Source organism: Ovis aries, chromosome 15 (assembly GCF_016772045.2).
Source record: "Ovis aries strain OAR_USU_Benz2616 breed Rambouillet chromosome 15, ARS-UI_Ramb_v3.0, whole genome shotgun sequence".
Lineage (NCBI taxonomy): Eukaryota > Metazoa > Chordata > Mammalia > Artiodactyla > Bovidae > Ovis > Ovis aries.
This window is the reverse complement of record NC_056068.1, coordinates 75,405,665-75,431,763: the sequence shown is the minus strand read 5'-3', so window position 1 is coordinate 75,431,763 and position 26,099 is coordinate 75,405,665. Positions and strand designations below refer to the sequence as shown.

Genomic DNA, 26,099 nt, shown 5'->3' with positions numbered 1-26,099 from the left:
CATATTACTGAATTGCTTGATTAACCATGAAGTCAAGTGAGAGTTGTAGCGGCCAGAGCAGAAGGCACTCAGCTGCCATTCTGTTCCGTTCTTTTGCGTCATTTCCCCCTCGATGGCTCTTGGCGAGAAGCTAACTGTGGGAGAGAAAGATCTTTCTTTGAGTTTCCTAGACGTGCTGGTGGTGTTTACTTGTCTAGTCGCTCTAGTTCTTTCTTTATTCAGCGCCGATTGTAACAGTCTTTTTTAATCCTTCAGATAGTGTTTGTGTTGTAACTGTAGAGAGCTTAATGTGTCATCAGTGATACATGTTTGGGGGTGCTCTTCATAGTAATTGGCTCTCCTGATTTTGTGTATTAGAGTTAAAATGCCATGTATGTATGACTTGCCAGTCCACTGTATTGCCTGGGAGCAAATGGTGCCAACAGATTCTAGTAAGTAGGTATAGGGGGTATATCTTCTGGAAGAATCTCATCGGGGACTCCCCAGAGACAAAACTTAACATTTTGGTGTAACTCTGTTTTAAGAAGTCTTCCTAATTAAGATCGGAATTTAGGGTGTGGAGTAGAGTTTGTGGAATTATAAAATAGAACTAGTAAAATTGAAATGACCTAACCTAAGCTCTTCTGGCTCAAGAATCTCCTTTACAGCATGCCTAAAAACTCATCTAATTTCTCTGAATGCTGTCAGTGCCTTGGCAGAGTAGGGGGTAGCATTGGCCTCCTGATTTGGCAGGGTCATTTTAAAGAAGGATATACACTGGCTTACTCTGGATGATGCCCCTTGTCAAACGGCCTCTGCTTATGGAGGGTAACACAACAGGGCTCAGTGATATTCAAGACTCAGTCCAGAACCCATTGGGATAGAACAAGCTTCTGGGTGTTCCGAGGCAGTCAGCTGCTCCCAGATCTTACTTCTGTTCTTCAGCTCCCACCTAATTGCTGTAGCACAAATTTATTAGTAGTGAACATGTGTGTATGCTAAGTCACTTCAGTCGTGTCCAACTCGTTGCGACCCTATAGACTGTAGCCCACCAGGCTCCTCTGTCCATGGGATTCTCCAGGCAAGAATACTGGAGTGGGTTGCTGTGCCATCCCCTAGGGGATCTTCCTGACCCAGGGATCGAACCCGAGTCTTTGGTGTCTCCTGCCTCGGCAGGGGTGTTTACCACCAGCACCACCTTATATGATGGCCTAAATGGATACACTTCTCAAAATTCCACTTCTTTTTCCAGTCTGTGTGCCTCTCACCATCCCCTCCTCTCAGAAACATCCCATCAAGATTCAAAGACATGCTGTTATCTTATGTGCACCTATGAAAGAAAAAAAATCCTGCCAATTAAACTGTATCACACAGTTATAAGATGTATCCCTATTCCAGACATGTTAAAATGTGGGGGGGGAAGCATGTCTTACAGTTGATGAAACACAATGTCTGCTGCTGTAAACAGTGATATCATTGAAGATTCAGGTTTCGACCACAGAGAAGTGTTGTATTGCTTTCTTCTCTTCCTCATTGGTTTCACTGTGTTCTGTCCCTTCAAGCGGTGGGATTGTTTTAACTTGTCTTAAGCGTGGGGATGATAAGCCTTGTGTAGATCAAGAACATGATACAACACTTGGCTGTTCTGGGTGGGAAGGGTAGGAAGCCAGGCTGATAGGCCTCTGCTGTTCTCTCTTCCCCAGACTGTTAGGGAAAATACTCCGGTGAGTCAGTCGCTGGGATAAAGTGACTGCACACTACTCTACCTAAAGCCAGCTGGTTTTAATAACAGTGAATTGAATTAACTCAGTTGGAAAAGATTGGTAGCTGCTGTCCTTACCCTACAGATCTGCTTTAAAGAAGAGTCTTTGGGAGGGGGGTTCAGGATTGGGAACTCACGTACACCCATGGCTGATTCATGTCAATGTATGGCAAAACCAATACAGTATTGTAAAGCAAAATAAAGTAAAAATAAAAATTTTAAAAATTAAAAAAAGTAAGAGTCTGGCAGGGAGCCGGAGACCCGCTCCTGGGAGAGCCAGGCAAGATGCTGCCGGAGGGGAGCAGTGTGCATTTCTTCCTGAGACCTCTTCCTTGGAAACGTGTTCCGTGGCAGGAGCTTGATTGGCGCCAAGGCACACTGGAGTTGGGAGGCAGACACGGCAAACGGGGACCCCGAGCCATGTTCATCAGATGGGTTTTCACTGGCCCTTCCCATACGGAAAGGAGGAAAAATGTTTTAGTAAAACTTAACAGGAGACTTCGTGCAAAAGTCCAAATTTCTGGCATCCCTTTAAAAAATAGAAGGAACCAGTGATGCTGGATGCACACTCCAGTTTGCACTCGCAGTGGACTCGTGTGCGTAGTCATTTGCAGCATTTGGAGTCAGCAGGCCTTCCCTAGGGCTCCGGCGCTCTCACGCAGCCGTGGCGTGCTGCCATGCAGCGCACCTAACTCCCTGGCCCGCTGATCTCCTTTTTGTGTAGCAATGCTTACCTTTCCAGGCTGCGGAGAGATTAAATGAAGTACATGGGAAGTGCTTAGTATTGCCTGGCACTAAAAAAAATGCTCAGTAAATTAACCCATAGGACCATTGTACTGATGGCTGGGCTAGATTATATAATTGAAGATTGTTTTTATCAGTTGTTAAGAAGGAAATGGCAACTCTGTCCAGTATTCTTGCCTGGAGAATTCCATTGACAGAGGAGCCCGGAGGACTTAGAATCCATGGGATCAGAGTCGGACACGACTTAGTGACTAAACCACCAAGAAAGCCCTAGAGGGTACTCTCACGAAGGGTGTGGGCAGAGCAGAATGCCGAGAAGATAATGGGATGTGAATAAGGATAACATGGGGGAACTGAACGCCAAAGTAAACTGTTGGCATTCCATGGTAAGCTCTAGGTTTGCCTCTTTTTCCTCTCTCATGTTGATCCCAACCTCCTGTTTGTCTGCTGGAGGTACTGCAGATGAAAATAAGATCATGTCTCTAAAGCATTTGTTCATTTCTCACAGAAGAGCAGTATTCAGGATCATACAGTGGTCATATCCAGTGTGGGCACTCTGGAGTGCTTCATATCCTTACGCCTCTAAGTGCTGGTAGGAAGGATGTGAGCCCAGACAAGAGGTGTCAGCTAGCCGCAAAGGGGGATGTTATTTATCTCTCTCCCCCATTTTTCCTTATGAATGACCTCTGAGCTGGTAATTGACAGGGATTATTGCCATTTTTTTAATCTCTGCTAGGAGGCTGCTGGAGTCTTCCCTCATTTCATTATCCCGTTATGATGGAGCAGGATCCAGAGAGCACCCAATTTACCCAGACCCAGCGAGGTAAGGCTACAGTGAGCAATGGCACCAGGTGGGGGGGAGGGGCTGCCCTTGGGGTTGCCGAGCTGCTGGAAGCCCCGTCCTGTGCCTCTCTGGTCCTGGTGCTCTTGGACTCTTCAGTTACAGTTTTGAGACAGGTGGTTCAGGTGAAGGGGAAGTGTTCCAGGTAAGTGAACAGCGCCTCTGGTGGCAGAGGGTTATGACCGAGCCTTCATCCTTTGGGGCTCCCTGGCAGAGTCCTAGGATATTTCTTTTCTGCCATTACCATTCAGATGGACAGCCAAAAGGGAAATGACAGTTTTTATTAATAGGGAAATCACTTAACGAGTTAAAAACAAACCAAAAAATCCTCATTTGAGAGAGAATTTAGAACATCAGAAGGCAGAAATCAAGGTCATTCAGATGTTGACTTTTTGGAGACTACGTGAAGAAAGAGATGGCTGACAAAGGGTAACTGAGTAAAATAAGCTGCATGTTAGTGAAGAGCTTGCCTTACACTAACTAGCAGACATTTGAAAAGACCTTGAAGAGATTAAAAACAAAGTTCTCATGAGTTTAAGGCCCACCTTTATACTGGTAACTCAGGAGCAAGGATGGGGTGTTGAGTTGATGTATAATATTTATTTATGGTGAGCAGCCCTTTGGGGATGTCACAGCTGGACCTAATAATTCTGTGAGTGATCCAAAAGGGGGATAACCTGCACATTCTTTAAGCAGCTCCAGAACACACACTGTGAAGTTTTGCCAAAAGAAGAGGGTAGTTTATAATGGTGGGGTTGAAGGTAACAATGTGGGTCAGAAAAGGCTAAGTGAGCTTTGCTGTAGATCAAGAATTTCAAGTCAAGATTGGAATCTTTAGACCAAGTCGATTTCAAGGATATTGAATGATTTCGTTGTTACCACAGTTACGTCATGATTCGGAGCATTCTTTCTAAGACACTAATGGAAAGATTCCCCATCATCCTATTACTTCCTTTTCCGTACCCCACAAATAGCCAATCCAAGGATCAGGGAACCAGGGATTTATGGTTTTAAAACGGGTAGACGACTCTGACAGGGACTGAGACAAGGAAGGCAGTCTGCAGTCGCATCTGAAAGCAATGCGCCCTCGGTAAGAGAAGGAATTGTGCTGCATGCACCGGTTTCTTTGAAACGCTGAGAGGACTTCCTGCCGTAAAGCCGTTGTTTCTTCTTTTTTTTTAAGGACAGTAGTGGGAATCTCAACCCCAGAATTTTTAACCTGACAAAGTTTAACAGTGATTCATAAAGACCATTACTTGTCCTCCTTTCATGTAATAAGCTTGTTGTTTATTCCCACTCAGATCTTTACCACAGAAACACCAGGCTTTATGGTGTTTGTATTTTTACATTTTCCCTTTAAACATAAAGTAGGTTTTTTATCGAGGGAGGTAGTATTCTTCCTTAAAGAAAACTTGAGTTATTTAAAATATTCACTTGGAACACTTTTAGAGTTTGATAATTATCAAGCTCTCAAGTAGAAGGATGATTGTTACCTCATTATTGGCTTTTTAATTTCTTTTTCCTCTTAGACTTCACCCTGCATAATATGTATAGATCAAAAATTTTATGAGACATCTCAGCACTCAGATCCTTAGCTTCCCTTAGATACGTAAAAAGACAAGACTAGGATATACTTCTACTTAAGAGTTGTGCCAAGAATACATTTTTCTTTACCACTGATGGCATACTTTTATAGCTTAGGGAATTCCTGTTCAATGGTGAAATTAAACAATTGAGGTTACCTAGTGCTGAATTTTTACCCCTACATAAAAGGGCAGTCTTTATTTAATTATTGTTAGCATCAGCATTCGGAGGTGATGGCACCCCATTCCAGTACTCTTGCCTGGAAAATCCCATGGACGGAGGAGCCTGGTAGGCTGCAGTCCATGGGGTCTCGAAGAGTCGGACACGACTGAGCGACTTCACTTTCACTTTTCACTTTCATGCATTGGAGAAGGAAATGGCAACCCACTCCAGTGTTCTTGCCTGGAGAATCCTGGGGACGGGGGAGCCTGGTGGGCTGCCGTCTGTGGGGTCAAACAGAGTTGGACACGACTGAAGCGACTCAGCAGCAGCAGCATTATATCTACGTCTCTCACCTTAATGTGAGTTTTCCATTAGGGTCGGCTTTCAACTGAGGAACAAGTTTTTGTGGTCACTTATCAGTATCATTTCTAAAAAACGAATCTTCATTCTCCTCTTAAAACTTTATTTTTTCTTTAAACTTCAGTTTTTCATTCCTTTCTAGTCTGATTAACTTGAGAATTTAACCAACAGCAGTTGATTTCTGCTGGCAGATTTCTGTGTATTTGGTAGAGACAGTATTGACTTCTGTCTGTTGAAAATGTAGTTCTTGATTCATCCTCACCAAATGCATGGTACCAGGTGCCCAAAGAGACAGTAAATGTCCCACAGGTTGAGACGTTAATTCTTACACTCTGATGATCTTGGCCAAGGCCTTTGTACCTTCCATGGCCACCTAGTACATAGAGATAATTTGGAATCAGAGGCACCAAAGGCAGCATACTGTTCCGTAACACAGCCTTCTCCAAAGACTGTGTCCTGGCCTCCTTGGAAAGTTTGTTGGATGGTTGGTCAGAAGGGTGCCACCTGGGATGGCAGTCATTTCTGAGGCAGCCTTATTTCGTCTTAACTGCAGGATCTTCTTTGGTCTGAGTGAGTAGATTTACTGAGGATTTGCCCAGGGTCTTACTTTGTCCAGGAGTAATGAAAGATCAGGCAGCAAGATGTTTGTAAATACTTTTCCTACCATTTGGATACAAGTATTTCTTTTTCCATTCTCAGTCAGTTTTTCCAGAGTTCCATTGTTTAAAAAGATGCTTTTTTTCCTTTTATATTCAAACATTGTAGAAGTTAAGGTCCCTGGGAATCCTCATCAGGATTGCTGTGTTTTATTTTTTGTTCTAATTACAGAAATAGATATATATATTTATGTATATATATATATATATACACACACACACACACACACATACATCATACATACCATTCTTTAATTTTCCCCCACTTAAATTTTTATTTTAGAGGGCTTTTGTTTTGTGTATATAGGGATAACTTTTTCTTTTCAACTGTTTCATGGTGTTTTTTTGTATAGGTATAATTTATTTAATCTTTTGATGGACATTTGAGGTGTTTCTGGTTTTTCACTAGTGCCAACAGTTTATATATTTATCTTCAATATCCTTGTGTATTTCTGTAGGATAAAATCACTAATGGAATTGTTGAATGGAAGCGTATGTGCCTTGGGCAGGTTTTAAGTCTTGAAATTGCTTAGTACCACTTAATATATATATAAAGCATTTTTCTGTTATTGGTCTACTCTCACTTTCTCAATTGACAGCCTCAAATTATATGTGTTGTGAAAGACGGAGGAAAAACTTTAGAAAGCAGGGACTATCCAAATTGTATAGGACATGGATGTTTTCATGGAGTATGAAGGCGCTGACCCATGGTCAGAATGCAGGTCTGTCTAGATTACTTGCTTATGAGAGCAGCCATCGTAAGGTGCTGACCCATGGTCAGAATGCAGGTCTGCCTGGATTAGTTGCTTATGAGAGCAGCCACCGTAGGGAGAAGAGTGCTGTCTTCTGTGTTGCTCAGTGCCCGTGTAGCCTCTGATGCTCTGTTTTAAGAAATAGACGAATCTTTCAGATTTTCTGTTTCTCCTGAGTATATGGTACTCTGTCTCTATCCTGAGTATCTTTTCTGTGTTAAAGTATCTGGATAATCTGTAAAGGAGAGATAAGAAAGTTCAAAGAGGTAATCCTAAGGAACTAGGACAGTTCTGGAACTATAGATGTTTGTTGGAGAAGAAAGGAGTCCTGGTGAAGGGGATGCCTGAAGATGCCTTCTTCAGCCATCCTGGGTTCACTGTCTCTCAGCCTATCCTCTCATCTGTAAAGTAAAAGAAGCTGCGGTCCCTTTCGTGTCTTACATTTTGAGTACGGACGATTAGGGGAAAGCTGCGAGTCTTTATAAAGGGCACCCTGAGAAGTTTATAAGAGGTCCCTTGGGAAACTAAAAAAGAAAACTCCAGTGTTAAACTCGCGGGAGGGGGCAGCTGTTGATCAGATGACGGCTGATTAAACAGCCTCTTTAACCACCAGTATTTCTGTTCCAAGATAAGGCAGTCTGATAAGCACGTTGTGCAGTACAAACCTCCTGGTGAGTTAAATGCCCTTTATTTTTCCATGTCTCCGGAGTTCGCCTCAGCAGGGAGATGTGATGGGAGAGCTGGACTCACTGTCTTCCGCAGTGTTCCCCACATTAGTGCTAGTTTGGGTCTGTTCCTCTCTGTCTCTCTCAGGTTATCTCCTGCTGCTTACTATGCCCAGAGGATGATCCAGTACCTGTCACGGAGAGACAGTATCCGCCAGCGCTCCATGCGCTACCAGCAGAACCGCCTCCGCTCCTCCACTTCCTCCTCTTCCTCAGACAACCAGGGTCCATCCGTGGAGGGAACCGACTTGGAGTTTGAGGACTTTGAGTAAGTAACTGTTCAGCTTGCTTTCTCCCCCCTCCTCCCAAGTCGTGAGTACTTCCAAGTTGGCCACTGTCCGAGCAATGGTGGTTGACATTCTGGCTTCACACCCTTAAGTTATTACTTATGAGCAGTAGCATGGGGTGAGGGCCAGAGGGTTAAAATGCCCAGGGCACTCCCCACCTCTGGCCAATGCACTGCTGATTGCCTGGCGCCTGGGGGAAGAGACAGCCCTCGGGGCCCAGGCCAGCCTGGGAGAAGATGGCTGCTGCACTTCGGGCGACATTTTTACTTCCCTTTTGCATGAACAGTGACTATGGAAATGCTTCATGTGGACTGACTTCACACCATCCAGGAGGCAGGAGGGTTGGTGTTTTTTTCTCTTAAGAAAAAGTGGATATAGAGATTAAAATAAGTCTTGAATTTCCCCCGGAGACAGAATTCTCTTACACCCTCGATCACACTGCTTCTCTGAGGTCCTGGTCCCTTGCCGCTCAGTGTCCTCAGTCTCCCTAAACCCCCAGCAAGGATCCTTTGGAGATGGCCTGTCAGACTAATATGGGGGTTGAGAGGTGTTTCCTCCATCTTCGAGCCTCTTTGAGTGGTCAGCTGGGTTACAGGGTTGAACTGAAGGAGCAGCATCAGCCCTGGGCTGTGGGGTCAAGCTCCGCAGTGTGGCTGCCGGGTTTTACAATCTCTCAGCTGCCACGCCCGACCTTTCTAGCCACCTCTTGTATTTCTTTCTATCCTGAAACTGAGTTTTCCTGGCTCGTATCAAATTGGACATTTGGCTCTTGCTTTGATTCCTACATTTTGATTTTCTCAAAACATGCAAAATAAGAAAGAGAGAAGGATGGTTGAGCATCCCCCCCACCCCCCCGTCTCTTTTGCTGCCAGTACCAGAATAGGACAGCCTGTCAGTCATCTTCCTTTTTCTTCCCGTTAATCCTGACATGACCTGGTCAAGTCTGGGATCTTAAGAGTCCTGCCTCCCTTCCGCCTTCTTTCGTGAGCTGAATGGATAGTTCCCCAGGAGCCATCTTGCAGTGGAGCTTTAAGGTGTTTGAGAAATATCTTTGCCTCCAAGGACCAAGAAGATGGGGACACCCATCGTACCAATTTGCCGTCGTGATTCAGTCCTTAAACACGCAAGCAACTGTGTACTTAGAGGCAGAAGGAACGCTCAGTGGGAGGTTCATTTGTCTGCGGAAGATGGAAATGTGAAGGAAATGCAAGGATGCTCTGAAACAGCTGTGCTGTGGCAAACGGAGGAGAGGCAGCGGGGCGGGAAGGGCCCAGCTGCTCGGGGACTCTCGGCATGTGTCCTCCTGGCCTAAGTCCCTGCTTGGGGGGAGGGGCGGGGGATGTGGGCCTGGCAGTGAAGGGACAGTCTCCAGTCCGCCTTTAGCCAGGCAGACACCTGTAGGGAGATCTGTTCCTTGCCGAAATGAGTGTTTTTCCAGCCCCGGGGGCTATTCAGCGACGCAGTCTCGGTACAAGGCCAAGGCTGCCGGGACTCAGGGCTGCTGAGAAGCCTCGGAAAGCCCGTGGAGCCCTCTCTCCACGCGCATGTGGAAGGCTGTTGTCTCTCCGCCGTGGTGAAACGCGGGGCTCGTGCCTTTGAGCTCTATCTTGCCTCGTGACTTGTCCTTCACAGTGGAGTTCTGGGTTAGTTTAAAACGTTCTGCTCCCACCTTGCCTTCTCTTCCTTCTGTTGCCGCCTCCTCCCTCTCTCCTTCCTCCCCCCATTTCCGTGTCAGACTGCCTCCTCTTTGTGTTCCCCACGGCCCACCTGTGCCCTCGCCGCCCCCTGGCGTCAGCACGGCCTGAATTTACGTCGCCTTCTTCACCTTTCATGCACTGACTTAGCCATTGTTTTTTCCCTTGGGGTCTCACATGGCTCCCTGGTTAGTGACGGTGGACTGGTTTCTCTCCGGCCCCCCCAAAAGCCCCTCCCCTGGTGTTTGCCTTTCTTTGGGGGCTGGAGCAGACCGTAATCTTGTTTTTCAAGAGCAGCTGTGGGTCAGCCACCTCCGTGTTAGCTGTCCAGGCCTCGTGCAGGACACTGCTGGCTGCTTGAGGCCCATTTACCATCTGCTCGTGCGTCCTCTCCTTCCCCGTCCTCCTCCCCTGCTGTAGGCCGAGGGCTACTTGTGTTTGCCCCTCTGTTAGTTTCCAGGGGCTCTGAGAGGGGACAGAGTGAGAAAGTTAGGGACTGTACCAGCTCCTTTTAATTTGTTTCCCCAATCCTTTTCCTCAACCAGAAGAGTAGTTACAGGCTGTACACTTGTAATTTATAGTTCTTTCAAGTACCGAGACGCAGGTAAGTTAGGTGTGGCCTGGGATCCTCCTAACACTTAGAATACCGTTTAGAGGCACTGCCCTGCTGGGCTTCCTCGCCTTCCCAGCACAGTGCGTGCCTACCTCTGCTCCTCCAGCACAACCTCTTCTCTTTCCTTCCATTTGTGGAGTCGGAGATCATTTTGCCTTTCTCCGGCGTGTGTCATCCGGGTTTATAGTGGCCTCAGAAAACAGAGGGAGCCATTCCCCATATCCCTGCTGTTTTGGTTCTCTTTAATCTTCCATCGAATGAAAGGGATCAGCTACCATATTTTTCATGTACACTAATTAATAACAGACACAACATTGTATATTTAAAAATATAGTTTACTCGTTATAATAATCCTCTGAGATAGTTGTTCCTTTCAGTGTGGTTTTTTTAAAGTAAGGATACTGAAGCTTGGCCGAAATCAGGCATAACTAAGATTAGAGATCAGGAGCAAACGTATTCAGTGTCTGACTTTATTGTCCTGCAGATGTAAAACCCTTTAAAAATGATGTACAACCACATTTGAGTCCTAGCTCTATGAGCTTGGTGGGGGAACAAGACTGTCTAGATTTATTGCTCGTGGGGGATAGCTTTGAAGGTTGGTCAACATCAGGTTAAATTTTCCATTGTTTGTCATCTGGATTGATGACCATCTTCCCTGGCAGGCATCTTCTCCTACCATTCATCTCTCTGTGGCAAGAATTGAGACTGCAGGGGCCCCGTGTTTGTCAAAATGCACAAACAGAACATCCAGAAACCTGCTGTCAGGAGGTCTGTCCTGAAGCCCTCAGCGTCTGTCTTTGCATAAAGATGCTCACAAGCAGGGGCAAGATGTGGCTGCCCCTGACCCTGCTGTCTGCCTGCTTCTGAGCTCAGACCACCCACTGGAATGTAGATGGCAAAGAAGCCGAAGGAAAACTCGCATTTTTATTTTCACCATCCCTTTGGAAAAAGACGGAGAGAGGCTTCTGTGAAGCCCAGGTTGAGTGCTGTGTTCCCGTAGTTCCTAAGTCCTGCAAGAGAGGTGGTGTCTGTGACTTGATGACTGTAGTTTTAACTATCCTTACCCCGCCTTCCTCATTTTATCTGTTATTCTAAACATAATTGCAATCCCAGAATCATCTCCCGATCATCTTCTTGCCTCTTTTTGTAACTACTTTGCCTTCCAAGGCAAAGATACCTTGCACTAATGACAGTCAGAACTGGAGAAGCTTCAGATTAGATTAGTCACAAATATCTCCCAGCACTGCGAAATTATATTCAACTTCTTAAAAACTGCTGCCAGCACAGAGAGAAATAGTCCCTCATTCGCAGTTGTGACACTGGGCTATACTTGGGGAAAACATCTCAGTGACAGATCCTAGTCATTCAGCCTTAAGATGAAGTCTCTTTAAGTCTGTTGCATGTATTTTATTAACTCTTCCAATATATCTGGTTGTATTTGGTCTCCTTTTACCTAGAAATCCATGCTGTGAGCAAATACGCCAGTTTCCTTGTGAAATGATTGACAGTCGTTTCTGAGAGCTCAGGATGAGTGCCGGTTCCTCGGTTTGGCGTGATGTGTTTGTCGCCCTGCCACACCCATTCGTGCAGAGGAGCCTCAACCCGAGGGCTTTCGTGTTCCCCTTGCCAGACGCGGGGAGGTTTTAGCAAGGAAGTCATCGAAAGGTCGTCTTATATATAATATAGCTGAGGAGGGTTCTGAAGGCTGTCACTCAGCTCTGCCGTCTGACTGGGTGTGGCGTAGGAGAAGTTACTTGCCTTTATAAGTCTGGAATTCAGTTTTCTTCATCTGCCCTTTTGCCGTGACTAAAATTTAATTAAGTCACACCAAGAAAAGATGTTCAACAACCAGCCGTGCTGGTCTCGCCCTGCGTCTGCAGGTGAAGTCCTGACGGCTCGGTGGGGCCCACATGCTTGTGTCCAGTTTCAGGGCGAGGCGGTGCAGTCAGGCGAAGCCACACGGCCTCGGCAGCGGCTCCACCCCGTCCTCTCTTCTGTGTGCCAGATTTCCCAGGACTCCCATGGGAGTCGGTGACTGCTAATCACAAATGCGGTACTTGTAGCCGAGAAAGGAAAGGGTGAACCTTCAGCGGAAAAAGTTGTCTCTTCATTTTGGAACGAGGCTGCCTTTGTCTCTCTCTTTGACTTACAGACTGTAAACTCTTTGATATCAGAAGTGCAAGAGAAACTGTGAGGGAAGACGCTGTTAAGTGACTGTTCTCTTTACTGCCTGGAACCTGCCAAAGCAGTTGAGTCAGGCACCCTAGGACACTTATCCAGTGGTGGTGGTACGTGGAAGTAGTCCTTAAACTGAGATGAGATAAGAAACTGTTCACTTCCTTTTTTTTTTTTTTTTTTTACCAAAGTGTTAAATAATCTCACATAATTGATTTTTGTGATGGTTGCTTGTTTTTACAGGGTGGGTTTATAAAAAAGAAAGTATATGTCTTAAAATAGGACTTTTCCTCCAGATATACTTAAAGGCAAATAAATGCATAGTCATAGAAACGTGAAACATTCTGGAGTCTGTCAGGGGTTCCCTTGTTGACAAGTATGGGCAGGTTGTCAAATCCAAGATACAGCAGGAGATGAGCCCGGGAGTTAGAGTAGCGCCAGACCTTGGGACGTCTCGGGTACCTTGCAAAGGAGGTGACCTTTACCCTGTAGGTGAGAGGGAGTCACTGAAGAGTTTTAAGCCGTAGAATAACATGATCAGATCTTTACATAGTATCTTATAGCAGACTGTAAGAAGGTACCCCTGAAGTACAGGACAGCATTGTGTGAAGAGAGCGAGTACTTGGGAAGGCAGCTATGCTCACCACGATACCACCAACGCACATGGGAGAGGGTGCTAGGGGAGATGTGAGAAGGCTTCATGGATTTCAGCTGGGTGTGAAGACGGCCGAGGACTCTGACGGATTGACGTGGAGGATGGGAGTAGGGAAGGAGAGTCTAGACAAAGGAGTAGCTTAAGCAAAAACCTGAACACAGAAGATTAACAGGCTTTATTTGGAGACTCTGCAGAGATCCGTGGCTAGAGCAGTGGAAGCAATCGGTTGCTCCCTGATAACTCAGTTGGTAAAGAATCCACCTGCATTGCAGGAGACCCTAGTTCGATTCTTGGGTTGGGAAGATCCGCTGGAGAAGGGAAAGGCTACCCACTCCAGTATTCTGGCCTGGAGAATTCCATGGACTGTACAGTCCACGGGGTCGAAAAGAATCAGACAGGACTGAGCGACTTTCATTTTTCAGAGCAGTGGAGAGTTTGAGTGAGAAGATCAGAAAGACCTGGGCTGTGGAGGGCCTGGAATGCCTGGCTGAGAAGTTTTGACCTCATTTTTATCCAAGGGCAGCCATTATTCAATATGTATTTTAGGCAGTGAATTCTGACAGCACTGGTTAGGCAAGTGGCAAGTATATGGATGCAGGAAAACCAGTTAGAAAGCAGTGGGCGAAATCCACACGAGAACATATGAGGACTGCATGTTAAGTATTGGGTGTGAGAGGCCTTGGTGTTTTCGAAGAGTGGGGCCTATTTGTGAATGTTCCTGGGGAGACGAGCCGCGTGAGTGCTGAGCTGTCTCACTTCCTACTTCTCCACACAGAATGTTGCCCAAGTCCTTTTTTACTCTCACTGGAACCAATTTTGAACTAAGTTTATAAAAGTAGCAAGTGACTCCCAGAGCAGCGGTGAGTGTAACCAGGATCTCTTGTGCGAGCCCGCTGGTCCCCAGAGCCTAACACCTATCGTCTAGGGACTCCTGGGATTTGTTATTTGATCTTTGGCAAGTCCCTCTCCTACCCCAGGCCTCAATGTCTGATCTTATAAAGTCAGATTAGATAATCTCTGAAGTTTATTTCAGCCCTAAAGCTCTTGGATCTTTGTTGGAGCTAACTAACTGTCTTAGAAGAATTTCCCTTGTACTCAGCAGACGTAGAATAATGAGAAGTCTCAGCAAAATGGGGAGACTTCCTCACTAAGGTGTTAGTCGCTCAGTTGTGTCTGACTCTTAGCGACCCCGTGGACTGTAACCTACCACGCTCCTCTGTCCATGGGATTCTCCAGGCAAGAATACTCGAGTGGGTAGCTATTCCCTTCTCCAGAGGATCTTCTTGACCCAGGGATTGAACCCAGGTCTCCTGCCTTTCAGGAAAGATTCTTCGCCATCTGAACCACCAGGGTTCAGATTCCCCTCCTGAGGATTGCTGCTGCTGCTAAGTCGCTTCAGTCGTGTCCGACTCTGTGCGACCCCGTAGACGGCAGCCCACCAGGCTCCTCTGCCCCTGGGATTCTCCAGGCAAGAACACTGGAGTGGGTTGCCATGTCCCTCTCCAATGCATGAAAGTGAAGAGTGAAAGTCAAGTCGCTCAGTTGTGTCCAACTCTTAGCAACCCCATGGACTGCAGCCCACCAGGCTCCTCCACCCATGGGATTTTCCAGGCAGGAGTACTGGAGTGGGTCGCCATTGCCTTCTCCTCCTGAGGATTAGGAATAGGCTATCTGGTACCTATGGAGCCTCAGCATATTTATAAAATATATGCCTGCCTGAGTTCCAGCCCTTTCCTGAGGATTCCAGCTCTTTGCTATTGCTTAGAAATACATAATATTGCTTGGCAGCTTGAGAATTAGTGTTCTTTCTGGGCAAGTATAATACATATGAATATTTATTATAAGGAATGCTAGGGGAAGAGAAAGAAAAATGAAATATGTCTGGGTTTAAAGAATTAAACAGCCACGAGGGAAGAGAGGGAAAGGAGGGTAACTATCACTTAGAGATATGTATTTATTTTTTAATATAAAATGCACAATAGGAATATGGATTTGCATAATGTATGCAGATGAAATTAAAGGTAGAATAAGAGAGGAGAAGAATTTGTAAGTGGTAATTATCTGTTATATTACTATTCCTTGGAGAAGAATTAAGGCTCTGCATTTCCAAGAGACCTCTGCTATTAGGTATCCCCTGTGAATAATCCTTGCTGGGCCTGTGCCTCCCTCCTAGAAATCTCTCCCTGGTACACATACACAGCCCTTCAAAGCAGAGACTAGAGCTTCACTAACGGCACCCGAGTAAGGAAAGGACTTGGCCAAGATCTCTGTGCATCCAGGGGCAGGAATGATGGAGTACGCCTTCTGTTGTCTGGAAATTGAGTAGAAGCCGAAGAACACAGGGAAACAGATATATTTTTTTTAATAGTCTAATTTTCAGCAGAGTCAACTGTGTATTGTCAAGAAAACAATGGCCTTTTGAGCTCTGTGCTGCCAGAGCTGCCTTGACAAAGGCCCGAGTCAGAGCTGTTTGTCACGAGCGGTGATGGCGGTGATGGCAAGCCCGACTGTCTGGTCAGGACTCAGACGGTGGCCTGTAGGTGTGTTTTCCATTCCTTTAAATTACGGCCTCTCTCTGAGGCAATTAATCCCAGGCATTTAGCAAGGGTAGCTGCTGTGTTTCTCCCTTGTTCCAGAGGTTGCTTTTTCTTGTATTCGGCACTCGTCTTAGATGCTTAATTGTTTGAAGGGTGTTTTTTTCCTTATAAAATGTTTTATAAGAAAGTCTGATTTTTTTTTTTCTCTCTCTCCTTCCCAAATACCCCTCTGAGAGTTAATCAGAGATGCACAGAGTTCAACAGCTGGGAAAGCCATTAATAACTCAGCCAGCTTCTGTCCCGCTGGCTTAAAGGCAGCTTCTGGCTGAGGAAATTGATGAGGATTTCTCAGGTGTTTCCCTGGAAAAGATTCTGGAGAGAGTCCTCCAGCGATAGAGGAGCAATGCCAGCATGTTTGCACACTCGGGTCTTCACTGTTTTTGTGTTTTTAAGTCCCTCCCCACCCCACTCCTTGAAAAGGGCATTGTCTATGTTACATTGTCCTTGTTCTTGTTTAGTTGCCAAGTCATGTCCAACTGTGTTGCGACCCCATAGTCTGTAGTCCATCCAGCAGGCTCCTCTGCCCATGGAATTCTCTAGGTAAGAATACTGGAGTGGGTTGCCATTTCCTTCCCTAGGGCATCTTCCTGACCCAGGGACTGAAGCTGTGTCTTCTGCACTGGCAGGCGGATTCTGAGCCCCCAGGGAATCCCTTGTGCTGGTGGTCTCCAGTAGTTAGCGCCCTCCATTATTCCTCTATGAACTGCCTCCTGGGTCTACCTTCCACCCACTGCTCCTCTGGCAGACATTTTCTAACCTTCAGTCTCCGCCTGAATCTGCCTCCTTCATCTTGTGGAGTCTTGCTCCATGTTGATCTTGTATCAGCGCTGAAGTGAGTGGCAGAGTCTGTGTAGTTTTCTGAATTGAACATGTTAAGTATTTGGTTTTTTTATTCCTTTGTCCTTTTTTAACACTCTCACCGCTCTTCCTTTCTCCCCTCACTTCTACCCACCCCCTCCTCCGAGCCTTTGCAGATATCCTTTGCATTGAAATATGTTCTCCCATCTCAGCTCCTTATTTTGAATTTTCTCTCCTTTCTGAACTGTGGAAGAACTAGCAGCTAGAGTCATTAGTTGCTCTTTTCACCTCTCGCTTATTGGAGCCATGCCTTTAGTCAGGGATTTTTGTGTGCCAGCAGGAAAACCTGGGTCTTTTGCCCTCTTCCTGCTTAACTTGTCCACTGGTTGGGCATTCTGGCCTTTGCCACCTTGCTCATTTATGTTTTCAAGTTTTTTCCAGTCAGGAAATGTTTGAGTTGTTACTGTTATAGGCTATTTTCTCCCAGATGCCTTTGTGATTTTTTTTTTTAATAGGCAGCATTTCATTTCTGTGTTCACCACGGTCCACTTTTCCAATCAGTCTGTATACAGTTCTGTCATTTCTGCTTCTTCGTTGGTGTGCCCAACAATATGAATTTGAAGTCTTCTCTACATCTTATTGAAATGCTGTTTAACTCCGACTTCCCTGTCATTAATCAAAATGTTAGATACATCTCCAATCACTTAATATATTGCCTCTTTTGTGGTTCCTAATGTAACCGTCAGTCTGAGACTGCTTGTATCTGAGCCAGCTGATTTTCCTGTATATGCATCTTATTTTCCTCTCTCTCTCTCTCTATATATATATATATAAAAGGAGATTGTTATGATATGTTACTCAGAGATTACTGGAAGATATAGCTATATATAGATACATTTGTATATATCTTCCAGTAATCTCTAAGTAACATAAAGCCATTATCTCTGACCATGTTTTGTCCTCCTTCCTCCCTTCTTTTTTTAAATGGAAGGAGAAATTGAATCAGAAGGAAGTTAATTGTTTTTAGGTTTCCGTAACAATGAAAAGAGCCATAGGAAATATGTCCCAGGAGCCCAGATTTTCTCCCAGCCACGGTGTTTGTCCATTTTCCTGCGTTATCTTCATGTGTCCGTTCACCCAGCTCTGTGTCATGTGTGGGTTCTGGCAGTTTAGTTTAGTACTGTCTCCTATGGGCTTCCCTGGTGGCTCAATGGTGAAGAATTTGCCTGCCAGTGCAGGAGATGCAGGTTCCACCCGTGGGTCAGAAAGTTCCTTTGGAGAAGGGAATGGCTACCCGCTCCAGTATTCTTGCCTGGGAAATCCCACGGACAGAGGAGCCTGGCAGGCTATGGTCTATAGGGTCGCAAAGAGTCAGATATGACTTAGTGACTAAACAACAGCTACTGTCTCCTGCACTGGCCCCCCCACCCCCTGCCTGCCTTTCCTGCCCCTCAAGTCTGCTTATGCCAGATAGAGTGCTGTTTATTGTCCAGAGGCAGAGGGCTCTCTGGCCCTTGTTCAGAAGTAAATTGTCAGCTCCGCGTTGTGATTCTGGGAAGGCCAGCTCTCTCTCATAGCTGTAGAATAAAGTAATTGGATTTGTCCCATGATGCTTCTTTCTGTAACTTAATTTTCGACTGTTTTGAGGCTTAGGACTCATTTTCCCCCCTTAGAACCCTTTTTAACTTCAAAATATTTTCTAACTCCTCTCATGATAATTAGTTGCACTTTTAATGCCCATTGATAAGTAAAATATGTGAAGAGCTGTCATGAATTCCCTTGTACTTTTAACTGAATTGGTACTTTGATCACAACTTGAATCTACATATTGAAAAATAATAATATACTTAATTTGGGAGCTGCCTTTTTTGTTTGATAATCAGCTACTCCTTATAATAATTTGTGGGTTCCCCAGGGTTGCAGTCTACTGGTCAGGAACTTCTGATCTCGTTCTTTAGAATCCCCTTTTCACTTTCCGTGTGGTCGTATCTCTCGTTCCTTGCATCTCCCTTCATCTGTAGAGTTTCAAGTCAAAGAAATTTGCTATGTTAAAGAAAACAGCAATATGCTGTCTCTTCTGGGAAGATAAAAACCAAGTACTGACTTTCAATGGATCAGCTTCCACTATCCCTGATATTGATTTGTCTCTAAATGCTCAGCATCCAATTCTACCAAGATATAAAAATTTTCCTAGGCTTTCACTTCTGGTTTGTAAGGCTCTCAGTAGTGCCCTTGAAAGCCAAAGTGTTGTCTTAACTTTGATTCCAGGGCCAGTTTGAAGATTATCTCATCAAGTTGAAGATAATCCAAAGGAAGAATTCAGAAAATATCCCAAATCAAGCTCTCAAGAGGTTCATTTATTTTGTAGAGTTGATTGAGCAGTTAATTAACTACTCTGTCCAGCCAGTGCCCTTTGGCTTATTGTTCCTTTCATGCATTAGAAACTAAGCCACGTGAAAGATCTGTCTTCTCTTCTCTTATAGGAAGCAGTGAAGTGTATTGAAAAGAGCCAGGGCTTTAGAGTCAGAGGGATCTTATCTCAACCACTTACTAGCTGTGTGACCTTGGGCATTTCCCTCTCTGGTCCTTAGTCCCTTATCTGTAGAACACATCTAATGATACTTGATGGAAAACGCTAAGGATTAAAGGAGATAACATTAATTAAAATTTAATAATGGTGGTTATTACTGTTATTCTAACAGACAGTAAAGAAAACACTAAGCATTTTTCTTTTTGCTAAAATGGCCTAGCTTAGGATTGCATTGTCTGATCATCTTCATCATTGTTAATTTTTCAGTCTCTGAAAGAAAGGACTGCCTAGTCTTTTTCTTATGTTGTTTTTCTTTCCCATATCGATGATTTTTCCATACCAAGGACCTAAACAGGTATATTTAAAGATAATCAGTTGTTGAATGAAGTTGATGGGAGAATTTTTCTTCCGTCAGGATCCTCTAAAGCCAACGTTTCTCTCATCTTCCGATCGAGAAAACAAAAAGTTTATATACATCCATTCTAAATCCCTTTAGAAGATCTAAACTTGGTTTCAGTTTCAAATGCTGCAGAGTTCAGAGACCACATTAACGCAAGAAAAATCTTCCTTCTTACTGAACTGTTAGTAAATGCTGATAAATTTTTTAATCAAGGTTCTCCAGAAATGCAGTATATGAATGTGCCACTCAAGTTAGTAAGCAACCGGGATGACTGATTTCTGCGGGGCCTTCACCGAAGGGTAGGACTTTAGTTTGGGGCGTGTCTTGTCTTTGGGGCTGGTGTCTGATTCTGCTTTAGTGACTCTCTCACGTGTAGTCTTTTTCTTTTTCTCCAGGGACAGTGGTGACAGGTCTAGGCACCGAGCTCCTCGCAATGCCCGGATGTCTGCACCTTCGCTTGGACGCTTTGTCCCAAGGTAAGAACCGGGTAGTCACCTCTTAGAAGAGGCTTTTCTAAGGGAGTCTTTACGAGGGACTGGAATTTTTAAACCTACTTCCTGGTCTGGATTGTCCATATCTGGAATGATGTACTAGTGAGCCTACAGTCAAGCCCTGCCACCTAAAAACTTCCCAGGAGATGATTAACCACAATGAAAAGGCATAGAAAAGTGGCATTGGGAGCATCCTGTTCAAGAATAGGAGCCCCCCCCCCACGCCCCCCAAGAAAAGAAGCCCCAGGAAACCTTAGAAGCAGGATCAGGAGGAAGACAGACATGTGTGAAGGGATGTGTCCTAGAAATTTCACTCTGCTCTAGGTTTCTATGGATTCCTAGGCTTAGTGGATCCCTTATCTTTGAGGTTTGGTAGATGGTGTATGTACTTTGTTTTAAGACAGTAGGCTTTTAACACGTGATTCCTTCTTACAGGCGTTTCTTGCTGCCTGAGTACTTGCCTTATGCTGGGATTTTTCATGAACGTGGACAGCCTGGCTTGGCTACTCACTCTTCTGTTAATAGGGTCCTGGCAGGTAAGAAGGAGTTATTTCTTTGGATTTTGAAATTTTAAAGGAAGAGGGAGTCAAGGAGAGCTTTCCTTTCTTTCCCTGCGTTGTTACGATGGCATCTTGGCATCTGGCGGAAAGTCTTATATTCAGATGCCTTTCTTCAGGGCAGGAAGCTACTGATTGAGGGAAGCTGCTGCTTTTTGTCCATCCCCTCTTCCTTCAGACTTTTTTTTTTTTTTAATTTGTTTAAACCATTTGTTTCTTAAGCCAGCAATAGACTTTTTAAAATGGAATGATAAAGGTGCCTTGTTCATGTTTTATTGGCAAGGAACTCATGAGCCAGATCCTATGATTTAATTAGGAGCTGAAGGCACACCTCTCCGACCCTTGTCTGCTGCCAGCACATGGAGTTCCCAGGCCCTGTAGAGTCTTCAGAGGAAGCAGAGAGACCCATGGAGGAGCCGGGTTAAAAATTTGCACAGAATAGAAAGTGGGCTGGACAAGCCGGCTGAGGCAGTTATTTGGTGGTTGAGTAGTAGCGACCAGTGTTTGGGGCCTAGGATGTATGACATGACTGGGCTGAGACACGGGGTGTCCTGCTGCTTCTGGGCAGTCTCTGGAGAAGGAAACAAAGCAGATGCTTTTTTTTTTTTTTTTTCCGACAAAAGGTTTTTCTCTTTCCTCCCCTTCTCCGTCCCCCCCACCCCCACTTCCACTGCCAACTTGTAAATTTATGTACGTGAAGGCATTAAAACCTATAAAAATCAAGCCACATCTTGGTGTATCTTTAATAAGCATCCTTATTTAAAAAATTCAAATGACAATATGTTTTGGAAAATCTGGGCCATGTGGTGGTTCAAGGTAGAGAGGGACCTGTGTGAGGCAGTGGCGCCATCGAGCTGCAGGAAGGTGACTTCTGACCAGGCTGGGGCAACAGCTGGTGGGTGGGCCGTGGGCCGTGGCGTCCTTGAAGTAGCAGTATTCTTGAGCCAGCGTCAAGACCTAGAAACCACCAGGAACCTCAGTGGTTTCTCTGCTGGACGCCAGGGCTTCATAGGCCCAGGCTTGGGAGAGGAGCAGACTGCCCCATGGTGTCCTGACAGCCTCCATTCAGGAGGGTTATGGCCCTCGCTGGTGAACAGACTGCATGGCTCTGTGCCTCTCCTTACTGGGCACTGCTGTGTGGCCTGGCTAATGGCATGTGGAAGCTCCTCCCTAGCAGATAATCACTTGCTGCCAGATAATACTACAGAGCTCCCCTGCACCCTTCTCTGTTCGCGACATCTGCCTCCACCACCCCACACAGCAGCTCCTGCTCCTCTCCTGCTGGGAAGCCTCTGTGTCCTTGGCATTTCGGTTTTTGTTTTTGTTTTTGTTAACAGCTCTATGTTGTTTTTTGTCTCCTTTGATCTAATAACTCTTTACCTCCATTTCTTCTTCCCTTCTTTATGTCCAGAGGTCTGACCCCAAATGGCTCACTTTCACTTATGGATAGTTTTGAATATAGGGTTATATGCCAGCAGGCAGTTGTTTACAAGTACGAAATCTACTGAGGAAACTTCTCTAACAGAAGCTGCAAAGGACCCTAAGGATAAGAAAATCTAGACTCTTGGAGATGTTCAGTCTTGAGTTAGGTTAATGGATGGTTTCCATTCACATTTGAGCTCATTTCTTTCATTTTCTCAAGATACTGTTAGAAAGTGTCCATTGGTCTTTTTCATTTTCTTATAGTTAATTTTACAGTGTTGTGTTACTTTCTACAGTACAGCTGCGTGACTTGGTTATACACATATGTGTATAACCTGTGTGTATTTTTATTACGGTTTCTCCCAGGATATTGAATATGGTTCCCCGTTCTATAGAATAGGACCTTGTTGTTTATCCGTCCTGTGTGTAATAGTTTGCATCTATCCTACTTGTGTTTTTTTTTTAAATTGAAAGATAATTGCTTTACAGTGTTGTATTGGTTTCTGCCATACATCAGCAGGCATCAGCCATAAGTATACATATGGCCCCTCCCTCCCACCTCCCACCACATCCTACCCTTCCCTCTACATTGTCACAAAAGGACTGGATGTGAGCTCTGTGGTCACACAGCGAATCCCCACTGGCTCTCTAGTTCACGTCCGGGAATGTTTTTGTTTGTGCTGGTCTTCCAGTGCGTCTCATCCCCTCCTCCCCTACTGTGTCCACAGGTCTGTTCACTGTCTGCATTCCCACTGCTTCCATGCATAGAGCTTCATCCATACCATCTTTCTAGATCCCGTGTATATATGTGTGTTAATACATATTTGTTTTTCTCTTTCCATCGGGCCTTTCTTAAACACCCTCATTGTTTGTAGATATTTGGATGTCCCTCCAGATTCCATGACAGTTGTGTTACTTTATTCCTTCTCTTGAGAAAATTCCAATAGCAACAACAAAAGCTTAACATTCATTGAGTATTTGCTGTATGCTGGAGAGTGTTTTACGTGCTCTTCCTTGTCTTATTTCATTTCTTTCTCACAGTAGTCCGATGAGATGGATGCTGTTATCTAATTAACAGTGGTAGAAATTGAAGCCCAGAAGGCTAACTTGCCCAGAGTGGTGGAGCTAGAAGTAAAGGAGCCAGAACTGAACCAGGCAGTGGGACTTCAGTTTCCTAGTCTGCCTGTCTCCCCACAGCTATTTTTAAGTGCAAAGCATCAAAATAGCATTCTTCTTGTAGGTCCTTAATCTAGAACAGGGAAAGAGGTCCCAGGGAACTTGGCTGATCTTCAGGGGATTTTCCTGTTTGTTTTAATGCCTCCATTTTAAGTGGATTCTAGACATAGCTTTTTAATGACCTGATGCTGCTTGCTCAGGAAAATCTCATTAAATAACAACCCTTTCCCTGAGCCTTCATGCCCTCCTGGACACAGATGCTTTGCTTTTTATTAAACTTACTTGTGATCATATAATAGAGCTGCTGTAATAATGGCTTTCGAAGTGAAGACAAATTAGCGTTTTAGCAGTAAGCACTCTGAGTTTTCCTGGAAAGGCACTTTTCTCATATATGATTGGAATGAGGTTGTGATGGTCTCAGAACAGTTACATTCAGTAGAGGTTTGTTCTGTACCTGCGTGCCAGGCAGTGTTGTGGGCTACCAGAGTGAATAAAACAGACAAGATCCCTATGTTTCTGTAGCTCAGAGTCTATGTGGTTGGCCATACCTTAATCATGCTGTTTGGTTCTTAGCTCCAAACATAAGTCAAAACCCTTTGTATGGCAAGTGGCTGTTTGTAGGGGAGAAGCATGGAAATTTAGCAGATCTGGAGGGACAAAGCATATCCACACACCTGCAGTTTTAGGAGACATGATCAGTGGCAAATGAGTTTTCAGTGGACCCTAGCCAAAACCATTCAGAATCATCAACAAAAATGGATTTGCAGAAAATTAAGATCCATTCTGCCCACTTCCTCCCACAAGAGCCTGAAAGCAGTAATATAAAACAGAAGCTGCTACAGAGAAGTGTTTTGCTAGTCTGTTAATCTTCATCTCTTCCGCCTTATCTTGTTGCCTTTCCCACAATTCTGTAGGTTCCCGGTGGCTGCCAGTCACCCATCAACCCACACCAAGCCCCTTCTTCAGCAACACAAATTCTAAACCTGTACTTAAAGAGATATAACTACCTTTAAAGCTACTGCAACTTGATGGGTATATTTTGGGGGAAACCTGCAAAAGTCTAGGGAACTCCCTCTGTTGACCTTTTAGCAGACAGCTCTAGCTCTGTGTAGTAACAGCAGTCCATAACAGAGAAGGAAATGAAGTTAATGACTGCCTGTTATGGGCCAGGTACAGCCCAAAGTGGTTTCCCAAACATTGTCTCCTTAAGTGATTCTGACAACCCTCTGAAGTAGATGGTGTGTTTTCCATTCTGCAGGGGAGAAAGCTGAGGCTCAGAGAAGTAAATGTCGCTTGCCCAGGTCTGTCTGCTTTACTCATAATAACTCTGTCCTGTCTTCTGTGCCATGTTTTGCCTGAGTTCAAGTAGGGAGTATCTGCCAAAAGGTTCTTCAGCCTGTAATATTTTTCTGCATGCTTGAGGCCTCATAAACAAGTGAGATGAGAAGCCCTGCATCTGACATCTTCCTGGTAATTACTGGAAGGAAAACTTCTGAGGGATGGGGACCTGGGTAATGCAGGGTATTAGTTATCTGTTCTGCCTAATCTTTTTGACTTTCATCCTAATGAGCATCTGCTCCCAACAGATGTCAGCCTGATGTATTTAATTTAGTATTTTGATTAAAATGAATGGGAAGTGTCAGGGATTTTTTTTTTTTTTTTTTTTTTGCTTCTGGCCACAGGTCACTGGGGCCTGGTTGAGTGTCATGGGCTAGAGATGGCCTTGTGCCCAGTCATCCTAATTTCTCTTAGGATTTCTCCTTTGAGCCATTAGTTTAGAAGTGTGTTCTCCAATTTTCACAAATTTCCTTTTGTTGTTGCTTTCTTATTTAATTTCACTGTGATCAAAGAACATGCTTTGTATGATTTCAGTTACTTTAAATTTGTTGAAATTTGTCTTATGGCTTAGCATATGGTCTATTCTGGAGAATGTTACCCGTGTGCATGGGAAGACTGTGTATTCTTTTCTCGCTGTGTGGAGGGTTCTATAGATGACAGGGAGGTCTGCTTGGTTGATAGTGTTCTTCACTTGCCGATTGCAAGTGATCGGCAAGTAGTCATCTTCTACACTTGCCGATTTTCTGTCAAGTTGTTCTACCCACCATTAAGAGTAGAATATTAAGATTTTTACTCACTATTCCTGAACTGTATACTTCTCCCTTCAATTTTGTCTGTTGTTGCCTCAAATATTTTGGGACCTTGTTATTAGGTACATATATGTTTGTAATTGTTTTGCCTTCCTGATGAAGCAACTTTTTCGTTATAAAATGTCCCTCTGTTCATGTAATGATTGCCTTTTTTTTTTTCCTGGTATAGATGAGTTTCAAGTAGACAAGATAGTGATTCACAGTTTTTAAAGGTTATATTCTCTGGTAATACTGTCTTTAGTCTAGTTTTCCTTGCGTCAGTGTGGCTACTCCAGCTCTTTTATGGTTTGTTGATTGCGTAATGTATCTTTTCCCTTCCTTTTACTTGAAGGCTATTTATATCTTAGAATCTAAAGTAAGTCTCCTATAAAAACCATGCAGCTGGATCTGATTTTTCATCTAGCCTGACAGTCTCTGCCTTTTGATTAGATTGTTTAGTCCATTCGTATTTAATGTTATTGATGTTCATATTTAATGTTATTGATGTAGTCAGATTTTTGCCTGCCATTTTGCTGCTTGTTTTCTGTCTTTCTAATGTCCTTTTTTTTTTTTTATTACTCTATTTCTCCTTTACTGACTTCTTTTGTATTGAGTGGATAGCTTCTAATGTGCTATTTTAATTCCTTTCTTGATTTTAAACTATATCAGGATCTACTTCAGACTTACACAAACCTAATTCTGGTAAAATACAGAAACCTTGTTCCATTATAGCTACATTCTTATAGTCCTGCTTTGTGCCGTTATTGCCATATATAGTATGTCTTATAATAAACCCAATGGTACAGTGTTATAACTATTGCTATAGTTGTTATAACTATTGTTATTTTAACTATTATTGTATGTTATCCCATGTTCCAGGCATCCTTCTGTTGATTGTGTGCTGTGGGTACAACTGGGATTACATCTTTTTTAGAAAACACTGGTTTAAAAGCACGGGTCCACGTTCCTAGATATTTCCCACTTTCCGGGTATGTTAGAAAATTACTTTTAGG

The 26,099-nt window shown here is 44.3% G+C and overlaps 1 protein-coding gene across 9 annotated transcripts in view; it reads left to right on the top strand.

Moving 5' to 3' along the window:
* The window catches only part of AMBRA1 (autophagy and beclin 1 regulator 1), a 165,800-nt gene that overhangs the window by 57,900 nt on the left and 81,801 nt on the right, over nt 1-26,099 (top strand). For 5 of the 9 annotated variants that reach the window (XR_006056427.2, XM_027979695.2, XM_027979691.2 and 2 more), the window contains 4 exons: nt 3,222-3,308; nt 7,654-7,833; nt 19,710-19,790; nt 20,241-20,341. Coding sequence is in view for 8 of the 9 variants with exons in the window: in XM_027979695.2 (XP_027835496.1) it covers nt 3,222-3,308; nt 7,654-7,833; nt 19,710-19,790; nt 20,241-20,341 (449 nt within the window). In the remaining variant the exon portion in view is untranslated. The remainder of the gene's footprint in view (nt 1-3,221; nt 3,309-7,653; nt 7,834-19,709; nt 19,791-20,240; nt 20,342-26,099) is intronic. The other 4 variants (XM_027979696.2, XM_027979693.2, XM_027979697.2 and 1 more) reach the window with 2 other exon arrangements.